This window comes from Rattus norvegicus, chromosome 9, assembly GCF_021556685.1.
Source record: "Rattus norvegicus strain SHRSP/BbbUtx chromosome 9, alternate assembly SHRSP_T2T, whole genome shotgun sequence".
NCBI lineage: Eukaryota > Metazoa > Chordata > Mammalia > Rodentia > Muridae > Rattus > Rattus norvegicus.
Genome location: NC_141542.1, coordinates 33,868,768 through 33,883,429, shown reverse-complemented (window position 1 = coordinate 33,883,429; position 14,662 = coordinate 33,868,768). Strand labels below are relative to the sequence as shown.

General features: G+C 42.9%; 1 protein-coding gene across 6 annotated transcripts in view; it reads left to right on the top strand.

Moving 5' to 3' along the window:
- Positions 1–1,022: 1,022 nt before the first annotated feature.
- The window catches only part of Ptchd4 (patched domain containing 4), a 219,105-nt gene continuing 205,465 nt past the window's right edge, over positions 1,023–14,662 (top strand). The window contains exons 1-2 of one of the 6 annotated variants that reach the window (XM_087565125.1): positions 1,023–1,168; positions 1,510–2,095. In XM_087565125.1, the coding sequence (XP_087421251.1) occupies positions 1,164–1,168; positions 1,510–2,095 (591 nt within the window). In that variant the 5' untranslated portion in view covers positions 1,023–1,163. 6 annotated transcript variants of the gene reach the window in all.

Below are 14,662 nucleotides of genomic sequence, written 5' to 3'. Positions count from 1 at the left end.
TCGTCTTTTTGTTTATTTGATTTTGTGTTTTTCCCACACAAGAACGTACGAGTGCCCCGGCAGGTTTAAAACTACACATGCATGTTTGACATTGATCTGGCCCGCTGGCTGGTGCGAGTTTCTGGCCTGGACATTTTGGAGCAGGGGGGAATTTTCTTTCTCCTTGATGGAGACTTAAGTGTTTTCTGTAAGATCTGAAGTATGTTGCCCCCTGCCCACCTAGAGCCTGCTGTGTCTCTGAAACTTTTGCTTCTGAAATTCGCCTGACGAAAGAAAATAAGCCTAAACTGTATGTCCTGAAGTGGCTATGATAAGTAGGCAGACAGTTGGTGGGTTAAGGGTGTGTGTGTTGGGGGAGGGGGAGAGGGTAAGATAAAGAGAGGATGCAGAAGCCAATATTAGGTCCTGAATCCTCAGAGAACATGTGTGTAACACTTAGGAAGAAGTCACACACACACACACACACACACACACACACACACACACACACACACACACACACAAAACCAATGTTTCCTTCCCAACCTCCAGAGCAAGGGAAGGATCCGTAGAGCCCCAAGCACCAGCATAGACTGGGGTTTCTGGCAGACCTCAGCTCAGGGGACCAGTGTGTGGTCAGGCAGCCTGGAAAGTGTTGCAAGGAAAGCCCTTGCATGCTTTGTGGAATGTTAAAAATGCAGCATCATCCTCTCTGCTCCCTTTTCTTTGGCCAAAAGACAGAATTCGAGGGCACGGGGCATTAAGAGGAGCTTGAAATCTGCCCCCTGGAGGAGGCGTGGAGCCACTCCCTCCTGGGTTCTGATGGCCCCTGCTCCAATGGGCCAGCAGCGCCTTCACCCTGTACGTCTCCCATTCATTCCAGCCAGGAGGACAAGGAAAACAAAACTCTAAAAATAACTGTCAGCATCTTAAAAAGAGAAAAGCTTCGCTGTCACCACCACCCCCCTTCTTCTACTCCCGCCCTCTCTCCGCGCCACGGGGCACATGTCTGCTTCTTACAACACCGCGAGGCACATGGTCCCAGTTAGACACCGAACCCCATCGCGACCGAGAGGAAATCCACCTCTGTGGGACGCTCCGCACAGAACCGCCACCTCCAGCGAGGGAGGCCGGGGGACTGCAGCGGCGACATGAAGAAGGGCTAGAGCGAGGGGACGCGGCTCATGCGGTGAGAGGCAGCGCGCGCGGCCAGCCAGGGCGCGGGGAGGCCGGGGACACCGGGGGGGCCCGCCACTCCCCGCAGCGCCCGCCGTCCGGCCCCCACGCGCGCTCCCGAGACTTGCCGGCCTTGCTGCAACTTGCTGCAGTGTTTGAAAGAGTAGTAAGAGCGCATGGAGGTGGGGCCGGGGGAAGACCGGGCGGAGCGGTTGCGGGGTGTGCGCGGGGAGGGGGCGGGGAGGAGGCGGCGGCAGAGGGGGGTGCCGGAGGGGGGGCTGATCCCTGGAGGGAATGGGATGGGGGAGAGAGGGGTAGCCCCAGCGCTTACACATGTCACATGTGCTTTTTAAGACGGCCGGGAGCGCCTGCGAGCTGGATCTGGTGGAGGATGCTGCGGCAGGTGCTTCGCAGAGGGCTCCAGTCATTCTGCCACAGGCTGGGCTTATGCGTGAGCCGGCACCCGGTCTTTTTCCTCACCGTGCCGGCAGTCCTGACCATCACCTTCGGCCTCAGCGCGCTCAACCGCTTCCAGACCGAGAGCGACCTGGAGCGCCTGGTTGCTCCCAGCCACAGCCTGGCCAAGATCGAGCGCAGCCTAGCCAGCAGCCTTTTCCCCCTGGACCAGTCCAAAAGCCAGCTCTATTCGGACTTACACACCCCTGGGAGGTATGGCAGGGTGATCCTCCTCTCCCCACCCGGGGACAATATTTTGCTCCAGGCTGAGGGGATCCTGCAGACCCACCGAGCCGTGATGGAAATGAAGGTGAACCACAAGGGCTATAATTATACTTTTTCCCATCTGTGTGTGTTGAGAAATCAGGATAAGAAATGCGTGCTGGATGATATTATTTCAGTGCTAGAGGATCTCAGGCAGGCTGCCGTCTCCAATAAGACAACAGCCAGGGTGCAAGTAAGGTATCCCAACACTAAATTAAAGGTATGCTCCTCCTGCATGCTTCAGCCACTTAAAAGAGGCGGCACTTCATTTCTTGCCCTAAACAAGCAAAGAAAATGCAGAGGTCTCATCCTTAAGGCTCAGAAGCTAAGGCTTCTTTCATTTCTGGAGGGGTGGAACGGAAATGATGGGCATCCGAGCAAAGAAAATGGGCAACGAATGGTATGACTAGATAAGAAGAAATTCAAAGCCAAATCAAATGCCCAAAAAAAGAAAAAAAAAAAGAAAAGAAAAAAACAAACAAAAAAAAAACAAAAGAAAAAGAGAAAAAACAAAAGTTTCTGAGACCCTGCAGTTACATCTTTGTTCAGGGTTAATAAATCAGTGGATGGAAGGGGGTGGGGGGTCCTGAACAACTGGGGGATTTCTTCTCATAATGGGGCTCAATGTATTTCTTATTACTGATTACACATCCACCTGGTATCATGTCCATCTTTTCTCATCTTCAGCCTGGCTTGATTTTTGACTGGGATAGTCATGGAATTTTGCAGCCCTGTGGATTATGTCTGTGGGTTATGAATGTGTCAGGGATTCCAGGAACTCTGTGTGTGTGTGTGTGTGTGTGTGTGTGTGTGTGTGTGTGTGTGTGTGTGTTTGCATAGTAAAGGAAGTGGGGGGATTTCTATGAATTTGAAGAGGGATGTGTGTTTAGTGGATAGGTTAGTTTACCTAGTAAGCCCTTCCTTCCCCATAAAATACCCCAAACACAAAGAAGATTGATTCTAGCTGCCAAGCAACAAAAATGGAAGGGGAAAAGTCCACCATCAGAAGAAAGTACAAGGCGCTTCAACATTACATGGAGTCAGCTCTTTGGACTCTCAAGTAAAATTGTGACACTCAATGAGATTCCTAAACTCGTTCTACACGGTCAGGTCTGAGATGGTGCAGCCAACGAGGTCTGCAGGTGACATGAAGTCTCAGGGACAAATGTGACTTCCAAAGGACTCACTGCACCATTTGTGTGCTTGACCCTATGTGTACTCAAAAGCTACCCCTCCAAGAGCTCTCAAGACAGGCATTGCTCTAGAAGAAACATAAGAGTGTGGGGCCGTACGTGCTCCCTTATGGAGATAACAGAACAGAAAAGACCTCTGCAGAACATCAAAATTCACATTTATTGATTTTTACAGGTCACCAGTATATAGATTCAAATAACTTCTTCAGGACATCTAAGAGACATTTCTCATTTCCTGACTAAGTGACAATTTAGTAGTTAGAAAACAATTTTTAAAAAGACAAGCCTTGCCTCTTTTGAGCTTGACACTTTGTTTTCTGGGATCCGGTTGCTGACACTGGTCTTAGCTGTACCAAGTTGAGCAGCCCTCAGAGGTCTAGGGAACACAGACAGATGAGTCAGTAGCTTTAATTGGGTGAGGGGCTTGCCTGCTTTGTGTGCACTGGTGGAGCATGATGGGTATCTGTGATTGGGCAGCATGCTTTCCATTTTCCCAGCCTTTGCCATCACCATTACCACCTGCTAAGGAATGGATGTGGTGGAGAGGTAGTCTTTCTCCCCTGTAGTCCTACCCCAGTTCTGCCTGGTGTCAATCACATACAGAAACATTTGCAGCTGTGTCCTACTCACCCTTCAGCTTGTTTTTCCTATCGAGTCAAGTTCGCAGGTCATTAATGTACAGAATTAGTTGGACCTCAAGGGCCTTGATTCAGCAGAACTCTCCAAGGGGAAGAGTGCGGTCCAATCAGCAACTGCAGGCATTTTGTTTGTGTGGCAAGATCATCTTGACACTCACAATACAAATCTCTCTGGTATATTCCTTCTATTCACCTAACAGTTATTAGCTGTGCCCGTGTGACGTGTTGTGTAGTCTTCTAGGCATGAAAGACGCAACAGGCAAGGTAAATATTCTTACAGTGAGTTTCAAGGTAGTAGATGTCTGGATTGTCATTCACCAAGACAAGGGTAACGTGCCAGCAGGGGCTCTGCAGTTGTTGGGTACACACTTGAACAGTGACACCACGCTGACTTCATCTTCCACCTACACCTTCTGACTGACTAGTTGGTTGATAGACAATTAGTTCGGACTCTATGAGTAATCAGAAAGGAATGATGTAATTCATTACAAAGTTTGCTGAGTAATAAAATTAGTCTGTTACCCATAGAAGGAACAAAGCTATTACATATGGACCAGCATTCTTATTTATCAATATTCCATCGTTAGTCTTTCCTCAAATGTGCTGGCTTGAATCTAAAATCATGGCTTCAATGAGGAGGTCTTTAAGCTATTTTAGGGTAAACTTTCTGAAGGCTAGACGTAATCTCACAGGTGCTCATGCCGTATGAAATACAACTTCAAAACTGCCACAGAAACCTAGAATTCTGCCACAGAGACTCTGGGAATCTCAGGTACAGAACTTTCTAGGAGAGAACGAAATGAGCTGGCCTTCTGTTTTGTTCGGGTGTTATTTTTCAAATGCTTTTACTTTGTGTGTGGCAATATCTGTCAGGTTGCATCTCCATGCTGTTTGGTACTCAAAGTTTGATAGGTGTTGTTGCTAAGGATGAGAGGTGAAACTTTATACGTAGATTTTAGGTCTTTAATTCATTTTACTCTGCTCTGTTTTGAGAGTATCCCCACCTCTATCCAATACAAAAAAGCTTATGTGCTGGGACAGCCCATCAGAGAAGAATCACACGTTTAATGAAATATCAAAATAAATAGTAATACCGAATAGCGTGAATTGGGATCGTCAGTCATTTAGCTTGAAAGGGGTGGTATGTGAGACCTGGGAGATGGCTTGAGGTTGAGTAAGCACTGACTGACAGAGAGAAGTGGTTAAAGACCTCAGTTAGGATGGTCGAAGTATTAAAGCAGCTGGCTCATCCTGAATTCAGAAAGGTTTAGATCTGGTGAGCGTCATAATCCTGATGACGTGATCCAGACAAACTTGGGGGTCACATAAAATAGGCCCAAATGGAAAAAATCCACCTAGGAGATCAAACATACCCAATGTGACAAAAGTGCCTCTTGGCCCAGAATACTACAGAGGTAATCACATGGATCCAGGCTTTCAAAATCTAGGCATAAAATGTTGCAAAGTCAGAAACACATTCTGCCATCTTGTTATGAATTCTATAATCTGTACTTCGTACTGATCTTCGTGGCACAGCTTCAAAGGATGACTAGGATCATGTATTATTTCCTTTGTGCAATCCTTTTCTCCCAACATTGATGCTTTCATAAAGACAATATTTACAGCAAATGCTGAGTGACTATTCTCCCAAATAATTGATGCATTCATCCGATGTCACAAAATTTACTATTAATCTTTGTGATACGCTTCCGTTCTAAAGATATTATATATATACATATATATATATTTCTCTAAAATGTTTTTACCTCAGTAATTGAAATACTCATTTTTAACACACACACACACACACACACACAGAGAGAGAGAGAGAGAGAGAGAGAGAGAGAGAGAGAGAGAGATGAGCAAATACAACAGTTAATGTACTACATTAGATAAAGTAGAACAATGTGGCCACACTGTAGTTAAGTAAAATTTTTGTATATTTCCAAAGCATTCTGCTTTTTTTTTTAAAAATGAAATGGATACTCAGGCCCTGTAGTTATGGGCTGTTCTAGATTGTAATAAATGTTTCCATTATCATTTGGGTACCTTGGGTGGTGACAGATAATGTTTCCCTGCTTCTTGGACAAGTCTTCATAGTTTCACCTTTCTCAGTGTGGAAGTGGCAATTCTCACTGAGCCCAAACCCCTGACAATGAAAGCAGACATAGTGTAGAGAAAGCAGGTGAAGTGGACCTATATCCACTTTAAAGAGAAGTAAGACAGGTTGGATCTCTCTGCAGCACGTTCTTCCCATTAAATCGCACTGACTTCCACACATCTGGACACATTTTAAAATCAGTATTACATCAGTATACCACATTTATAAACAGGAGCAAGATCGGCATTCGTAATCATTAATAGAAGACACTGCTTCTTAAGTACATCGTCCATGTTTGGAAGATATTACAGTTAATTATATTGTTCTGATCTTGGTGGAAGGGGGATTAGAGCCAACTGGAACAGCTATGGTCAGCATCTAAATTCATCCTAAGATTATATATATAATATATATATATACATTTTCATATATTTTGATTCAAGTTTAACTTACTAATTCTGCCTTTCAATAGGAAAAAAATGCAACTATATTGAACATTGTGCTCATAAAGGTCTCCAGATGTTACCTTCACACTGTGCCATTTCACTTATATAAAGTTTTTTTTTTTTTATTAACTTGAGTATTTCTTATTTACATTTCGAGTGTTATTCCCTTTCCCGGTTTCCGGGCAAACATCCCCCTCCCCCCCTCCCCTTCCTTATGGGTGTTCCCCTCCCAACCCTCCCCCCATTGCCGCCCTCCCCCCATAGACTAGTTCACTGGGGGTTCAGTCTTAGCAGGACCCAGGGCTTCCCCTTCCACTGGTGCTCTTACTAGGATATTCATTGCTACCTATGGGGTCAGAGTCCAGGGTCAGTCCATGTATAGTCTTTAGGTAGTGGCTTAGTCCCTGGAAGCTCTGATTGCTTGGCATTGTTGTACTTTTGGGGTCTCGAGCCCCTTCGAGCTCTTCCAGTTCTTTCTCTGATTCCTTCAATAGGGGACCTATTCTCAGTTCAGTGGTTTGCTGCTGGCATTCGCCTCTGTATTTGCTGTATTCTGGCTGTGTCTCTCAGGAGAGATCTACATCCGGCTCCTGTCTGTCTGCACTTCTTTGCTTCATCCATCTTGTCTAATTGGGTGGCTGTGTATGTATGGGCCACATGTGGGGCAGGCTCTGAATGGGTGTTCCTTCAGTCTCTGTTTTAATCTTTGCCTCTCCCTTCCCTGCCAAGGGTATTCTTTTTCCTCATTTAAAGAAGGAGTGAAGCATTCACATTTTGATCATCCGTCTTGAGTTTCGTTTGTTCTAGGGATCTAGGGTAATTCAAGCATTTGGGCTAATAGCCACTTATCAATGAGTGCATACCATGTATGTCTTTCTGTGATTGGGTTAGCTCACTCAGGATGATACACTTATATAAAGTTTTAAATTGCATTCCCACTTCCCAGGGAAAGACCAAGTTGCTTCAATGATTTCCTTGAGCTCTTCAGGCTAGTGTGTATATTCAGGGTCAGAGTTAAACTCGGGTCTCTCTGGCTGCAAAACCTAAACACAACACACTATTGGTCTTCTCGACACATCCCCTTCTCTTATATTGGACTCTATAATAACATTAGCCTTTCTTACAAAAGAAGGAGCAGGAGAAGCAGGAATAGGAGAGGCAGGTTTTCATACCATTTCCCTTGCAGACTGGGAATGACTGGCACAGGTGAAACTCCAGTCAGGGCAAACACCTGCTATCTACCTAATATGGCAGCTGCTACAAGTTTAGCAAATTCCTCTTTGGCCTATGACTTCTCCATTGATATCCTTTTCCCTCAGTGCAGAACAAAAGAGAGTCCGGCTCTAAGATCAGCTGAAAGTAAGAAAGCTGAAAGGAACCCAAGGTTTTGAGCCAGGGTCTTATGTGTCAAGGAAGCTTCAGCTTTCTTGGCTTGCCCTGGCACTAAGGGAGTGGGAGAGAAGTATTGATAAGAGAGCATGAGCTCATTCGATGCACTTTAAATTGAGAGATATTCAGGAAAGACCTGCGTTCCTGTGTTAATTCTTTAAAGACAAGTTAGTGGCTGACTGATCTCACCATCCATTTTGGAGTCAGCATTTTTTTTAATATGGAAAATTGACAGAGCCAGACCAAGAAATGGCACGAATTTTTGTCAGCAATCGAAGTTCTCTTATTGGTGTTAAGCAACATTCCTATGCATAGCATGTGTTACCCCAGTGGATTTAGAGTAGATTTGGATGATGCTATTGAAAAACATTGACCCTGGCTCCCTAACAAAATTACTACATCTGAATCCCAGCTACCAAACCAGAAATTTATTTGTTCATTAATCTGTGCATACACAGATTATACTCAAACTTCCTCAGTATTGGGGCCTGCTGCTTGCTTGTTGGCTGCATTAAAGACCGACTTTAAATCAAATTAAATTATATTTCTATGTGCTTCTTCATATTGCTGTTTTTAATCCACTGTGCTTTTATAAGAATAAGTTTAATTAGCATGCAAAGTATTAGATTTCATTATGGCACTTCAGAAAAGTCTGTTTATGTGGGTGCTTTTCTCTGCTTCGCTCCCCTGGACCCCATCTACCCTCTTGTGCTCTTACACCTTCAGTAGTCTCCTTCCTACTCTGCCACATATGCCTGCTGTACCCCACTCCCTCAATAAAGCCTCCCAAGTCCCCGGTCTAGTTTCATCGTCTGTAACATAGCCCCACCCTCTTATAAAATCTTCGTGTGAGAGGAATAAGATCCCTGTCTTTCTGAGTCTGAGTCACCTCGCTTAACAGGGTATTTTAAAGGAAGATATTAAAAGGCATTTGCGCTCCTACATCCTTCTTCTCATTTTCTTATTCTTGACTGATCTGAGGAGGCATTCCTTAAGGTTTCAAGACACCAAAGGCTAGGAATAGAGGAGGGATTGGAAGTCAGGGTGATGTGACAAATGTGTAAGAAGAGACTAATACCTCCCATCCCCTTAGAAAAGACTCCCATCCCTCTTCTGCTACCTTAAGACATACGATAAGTTTTCTCTTTCCACTTCAATTTAAAAATTTTTATTTCAGCTAGGCTTTAAAATACATTTGGGTAACATCTGGCATTTTTAACCTACCGGCTATTGCATCGTGATTAGGACACACTGAATTTAATTCCATTTCAGAATTAATCAGCGTATGTTCAGGACTTATTTTAGTTACGTTCAGACATTTATGAGTATGTTCAATATAAGCGTTTTGAAGAGGACATCTGTAAATAGCAAACTTCTAGGGTACCCCTCCGAACCATCAACTTCCCTTCCATTTTTTCTCTGTATGCACTTCGGAGTTAGAGATGATCCTGTCTTAGTCCTAGGATGGGCCTCAATTCTTCTAACTTACAACTGTCATGAATTTATTTTAGATCAAAAACATTTAACAGAAAATGGGGCAGTGGAGGAGACCACCAAGGAAATGTGTGGCAGATTATTGAGTAACCGTTCTATCTTGAAAAGCCCTCGCCTCCATCGCGTATGCTTGAGCCAGTCACTGGCTGAAATGTAAAACTGATTACAGCCATTCAACAAACCCTGAAAACATTGAAATTAGATTTAACCCTTTTTAAAGGGAGCATTTTGCAAGCTCTTTTTGCAGGAAATGCACAGCCATCTCAATGCTGAGCTCCTGTCTCCTACATACATTAACAGCATCAGAGAACACAACACATACGTAGGAACAATAATGTCTGAGAGAGGCGATACATAAAATCCTGTCAGGATGCGTTGTGGTTAATGCTGTCTTAATGGGGTATGGTAATCTGTGAGCTTTCAGATGGGATTATTATGGGTTCCTGAACATAATCAAGACTCATTTTTCTGATGTGCTGAGCAATCCAGGCCTCTGAAAGGTTCTTAACGAGCAGCATTCCAAAAAGAATGATCTGTGCTTAGGTAAAGGCTATGGATTAGAACAGCCAGGTTTCCTCTCAGGAGCTCCCAGCACAATGAGAGAACTCACCTATGGTCCTCTGACTCACTTCTGCTGTCACAAAAACTGCAGCCAGAGTGAGCTCTCTGAGTTCAAAAGTTGTAGATTTAACAAGCCCTGAAGAGAACCTTAGGACTTTTTTAATATTCATTATTCCATAAACAATGTGGGTTAACTATTTATGTAGCACTTATACTGTGTGAGCTATTTAAGTCTTCTTTAGATTATCGAAAGCATATAAATAAAAAGGAAGCATAAGAAAATGCACAGGAAGATGTGTGATGTTCTGTAAACACAGAGTGCCGTTTTATACACAGAACTTGAGAGAAAGGATTTCGTTACTGGCCAGGGATCCTTGATTCATAAAGATTCTAAGACAAGGCTTGGGGTCCTGGGAAGCCAGAAATGTTTTTCAAGTATTCTCAGAGCTTCAGAACGCCCCTGATGAATATGTGAATATTTTGGACAGGTGTAGGTATCCCAAGATGTTTAGAATTTAGCATCCAGCTTTATACCACTCTTTGAGCAGTAGCAGGATCTTTCAATGACTTCGAGAATAATATTGCTTGATTCAGTAGTTGGTATTGAACATGTTGATGTGGGTGAGGTATGTGTTACATCATGTGGATAAAATCTAAAACCGTTCAAATACATGTTCACCCCGGTACATACTGTGTCTTTTCAGTGTCAGGCACTGTGTTGCCCACCGTGAGTTTAGCAGGAAGCAAATCAGATGTGGTGCTGGCTGCCTGAGAGAGACAACATTACACATATAACTGCGCTTTACTGTGGGTGAAAAGTACGTGACATTGTAGCGATAGGTATCAAGTCCTGTGGCACTGAAAACTACTTTCCGAAGAAATGACTGAGCTGAACTGTGAAGTGTAAGAGGGAGTTTTCATGAAAAGTGTGGCATAGATGGTAGAGACAAACACTTGACTGCGAGATCATGATACTTTAGAAGCACTGAACAAAAGCTTCTTCCATGACTGGGAGTGACCAAGCGACAGCTAAGAAGGTGTTAGGGACATAGTTATAATTTTTGGAGATGGGTTTGTGGACCCCGGGAATACCTATGTATATATACTAACTCTACCTTCATTAAAATTATGACTTGAGGTCCATTTCAGCCTTTCTATAACTCGATTTCCTCGTAATAACCTATGCCTCTTGGTATTAAATACCTAGAGTACCTTTATGAGTGCTTCAGAAAGTACAGTTGTCACCCGGGGATATTGATAAATATGCATCTTCTGCTTCAGAGAGCAACTTAAGACTGCTAATTCACAGAGGTGCTAGTGTTTCTCTTCTAAGAAGCATAGCTCTGGGAAGGAAAGGCATAGTGTACTTCCTGTGGAAAGTGCTGGGACCCCTGTAAATTCTTAGCAAGCGCCATCATTATCCAGAAGACAGGTAGAGTTTGCTAAGTGGCTTTCTTGAGAAGCAATTTTCAAAAGAAGCAACCCTCTTGATTTCTTCTCTAGAAGTTTACAGTTGCTCTCTCTGACTGGAGGCCTCACTATTGCCCTAGGATGTGAAGTGTGACTGGGAGCTCTTGTGCCTTTCGCTCTGTGAATCTGGACCTGCCTACAGCTCATCATCCTGAATGTGACCTTTGACTGAGAATAAGAAAAGTGGGAAAAAAGACAGTGTCAGACCTAGGACGCTGTGTACACCTAGGTCTGAAAATACCGTGAGGCTTTTATTCATATGACATCCTCAAAGAGCTAGCCTTAGCCACTCTGCCAGTTCCTGTCTCCTGCAATATTATGGCTCTTTGCATCATAACAGCTCACTTTGCGATATGTTTTTCATATTATGATTTTTCCTCATCAAAAAAATCATATTATGATTTTTTCTCATCCATCCAAAGAACTACCGTATTTATCCATATGTGTGAATTTATCATAGTTTTGTCATTTTGCTACTTACCCAAACTCAGAGACTCAGCCTTCTATGATTAACTCTTCTGTCTGCCTCTCACAGCTTGCCTAGTTATATACACTATATTAACTGACTATCTGACTTCAAAACTCATGAGCTCAGCAAGCCCTCAAAGTATCAGGACATTTCTTTTTTTTTTTTCTTTTATTTTTCTTCTTTTTTTTCTTCTTTTTTTTTTATTAACTTGAGTATTTCTTATTTACATTTCGAGTGTTATTCCCTTTCCCGGTTTCCAGGCAAACATCCCCCTAGTCCCTCCCCCTCCCCTTCTTTATGGGTGTTCCCCTCCCCATCCTCCCCCCATTGCCGCCCTCCCCCCAACAATCTAGTTCACTGGGGGTTCAGTCTTAGCAGGACCCAGGGCTTCCCCTTCCACTGGTGCTCTTACTAGGATATTCATTGCTTCCTATGAGGTCAGAGTCCAGGGTCAGTCCATGTATAGTCTTTAGGTAGTGGCTTAGTCCCTTAAAGCTCCTAAAAGTAATCTGTATCAGCCTTGAATCCTGAGGTAGTAAACTCTTTATCCAGGAGTGTCTGGGGCACTATGGCCTTAAATATCTCCTCTAGATTCTATATGAGATAACCAAGGTTGAGGACCAACATCTCCTTCTCAAGCTTCCTTTCCTCTTCATAATAACAACCTCCACCTTTGGTCTTCATTGCCTTTGGCCTACTGGACTTCTGTCTCTGCTTCTGTCTTAATGACTTCTCAGACAAACTAGCCTGTGTAACATGGTTCTATGCCTCTCACAAATGTATGCTCTCTTAAGCACTACACAAAAGAGTCTGTTAAAAAGAAACTCCCATCTCCTGGCTATGCCTACTGTACCTGTCTGTAGTGACGCCTCCAACCTCACTTGCAGCATCAGATCACATTGAATCATATGGCGGTAAGAAAGCAAAGCCTCAAACTTTCCTGTTTTCCTTACTTCCCTCAGATTGTTTCTTTAGCTTGGACTATCTTACTTTCACAGGGTCAAAATTACACATGTCCCTGAAATGCTAAGTCCCTAGCTAGCCATCTTCCCCACTATGGAACATTGCTAAGATATTTAGATGCATAAAGCACTTTTATGTACTTTTGGGAATTCTCATCTCTATCTAATTTGCATTATGGGCTTAAAGTGAGTCTGTATGTGCCTAGTGAACTAATAGGGTTAGAAAGCCTCTTTATATAAATTAATTTGCCTGGAAGAATCTAGTCAAAATGGAAGTTCCCACGCCAAGCCCTCGGGGAAGTTTATAATAAAACAGGGAAGAGCTCATCCAGGTCAAGCTAACATCCTGTAGCTATGGGCGAGCTCTGAAGAGAGATTCTACCTAAAGCACGTTGAAAATGACCTTCGGGAGTGATTGCAACGTACACAAAGAACAAACAGCATAGTTTTAGATTTGGGAAGAATGCCAGAAAGAGAGAGGGAAAGAAATACCTTCCCATTCATCTATGTGGTTTCAGCTCCAGGGAGGCTGGAAAGAACAATACATGGTCATAACATTAGATAAAGTTGCCAAATTTAGCAAATAAAAATGCAGGGAAACTTACTAAATTTTAGAGAAAAACTTAATAGGCACTTACGGTAAGTACCATGTAGTTTGAATTTATAGAACCATATTTGGGGTACTGGGTTGCCAGAACCAACTCTAACTTTTGCATGAAAGGGTTAAAGCCCCTGCTATGGAAGCAGGAATGCATGCCCGGCTATTTTATACCTGGCATTGCAAGAAAGTAGGCCACTCTGGACCTTCCCATTGGTTCAGATGAAGAGCTGATTTTTTTTTTCTTTTCTTTCCTTTGTGGTTTTGGTTTTGGTTTTGGTTTTGGTTTTGGTTTTGGTTTTATTAGTGATCACTGTCCAGGGAATTACAAAGGTAACTGTAACTGGAAATGAATAAAAGATATTCCCCAAATCTCCAGAAATGCACATATAAAAGTCTGAAAGGACCAGAGTCCTATTCAGTTAGGAAAGTGAGCAAATGAAAGTTAACTTTTAATCTGACCTCATTTACATAGTCTGGCCTCAGAAAACCCATTACCTTTATTGTTCTACTAATACTGAGAGACTTTACTGAGTGAAAAATACCACTTAGCCAAAATACCTTTTATCATATGTTTTAACTTTTAAACCTTTTGCCAAAACAAAGGTGATACATGTTCTGATTATGATTATCATATACATATATTATGATTATATATATATATATATATATATATACCATTTAAAATGGGTTTCCTTTCCTTGGAACTATAAATGTTTTAAGGTTAGAAGTCAGATCTTGCTCATATATGTAGCCTCTCCACATTATTGAAAGAGAGTCATATATATATGAAATATTTCATACAATGAAATAAATGGAAATATATTTTTAAAAAGGGGATTCTCGTTGACCGCTGACTTGAGTTCCCTGGAACTGTCTAATAGTGTTTACCTTTTTTTGCCAGTACTATCCTAATAGTCAATGTGGAACCCTCTGTGGCACTCATTGCTCGTGGCAAAAGTCCAGCTTGTTATTTCTCTCCTACCAGGATTCACCTTCCCATGCAATGGGAATGTATATAAATGTATAAGCTACATAAATGTAGAGAGTGAACTTATCTGAAGCACAGATTGCATAACAGGTCACAAAGACAGAGAAGATAGGACCCATAACAGGGTTACAAGGACAGAGCATATAGCCTTGGGGACAGATGCCTTGCTAGAGCTCCCTGGGGGCCTTAGAGAAGGTCAGCGTCTGAACTAGTTTCATGACCCCCTTTCGTAGATAGTACACCCTCTCTCAGGGAGTAGCACAAAAGGCTAATATTAGCAACCTGACACTTGTTTTCATTTCATCCTTTTCAACCATATTTTATTATTATTATTTTAAGGATTGTTTTTAAAGGAAGTGGATTTCTTCTAGGTTGTGAAACTTGACACCATGTTCTCTAAAAAATACCTTGTCCAGGTTTCTTTTTCTAAGTAATATTTAAGTATTATACTCTCAGAGCGAGTTTGCCTTCTGCA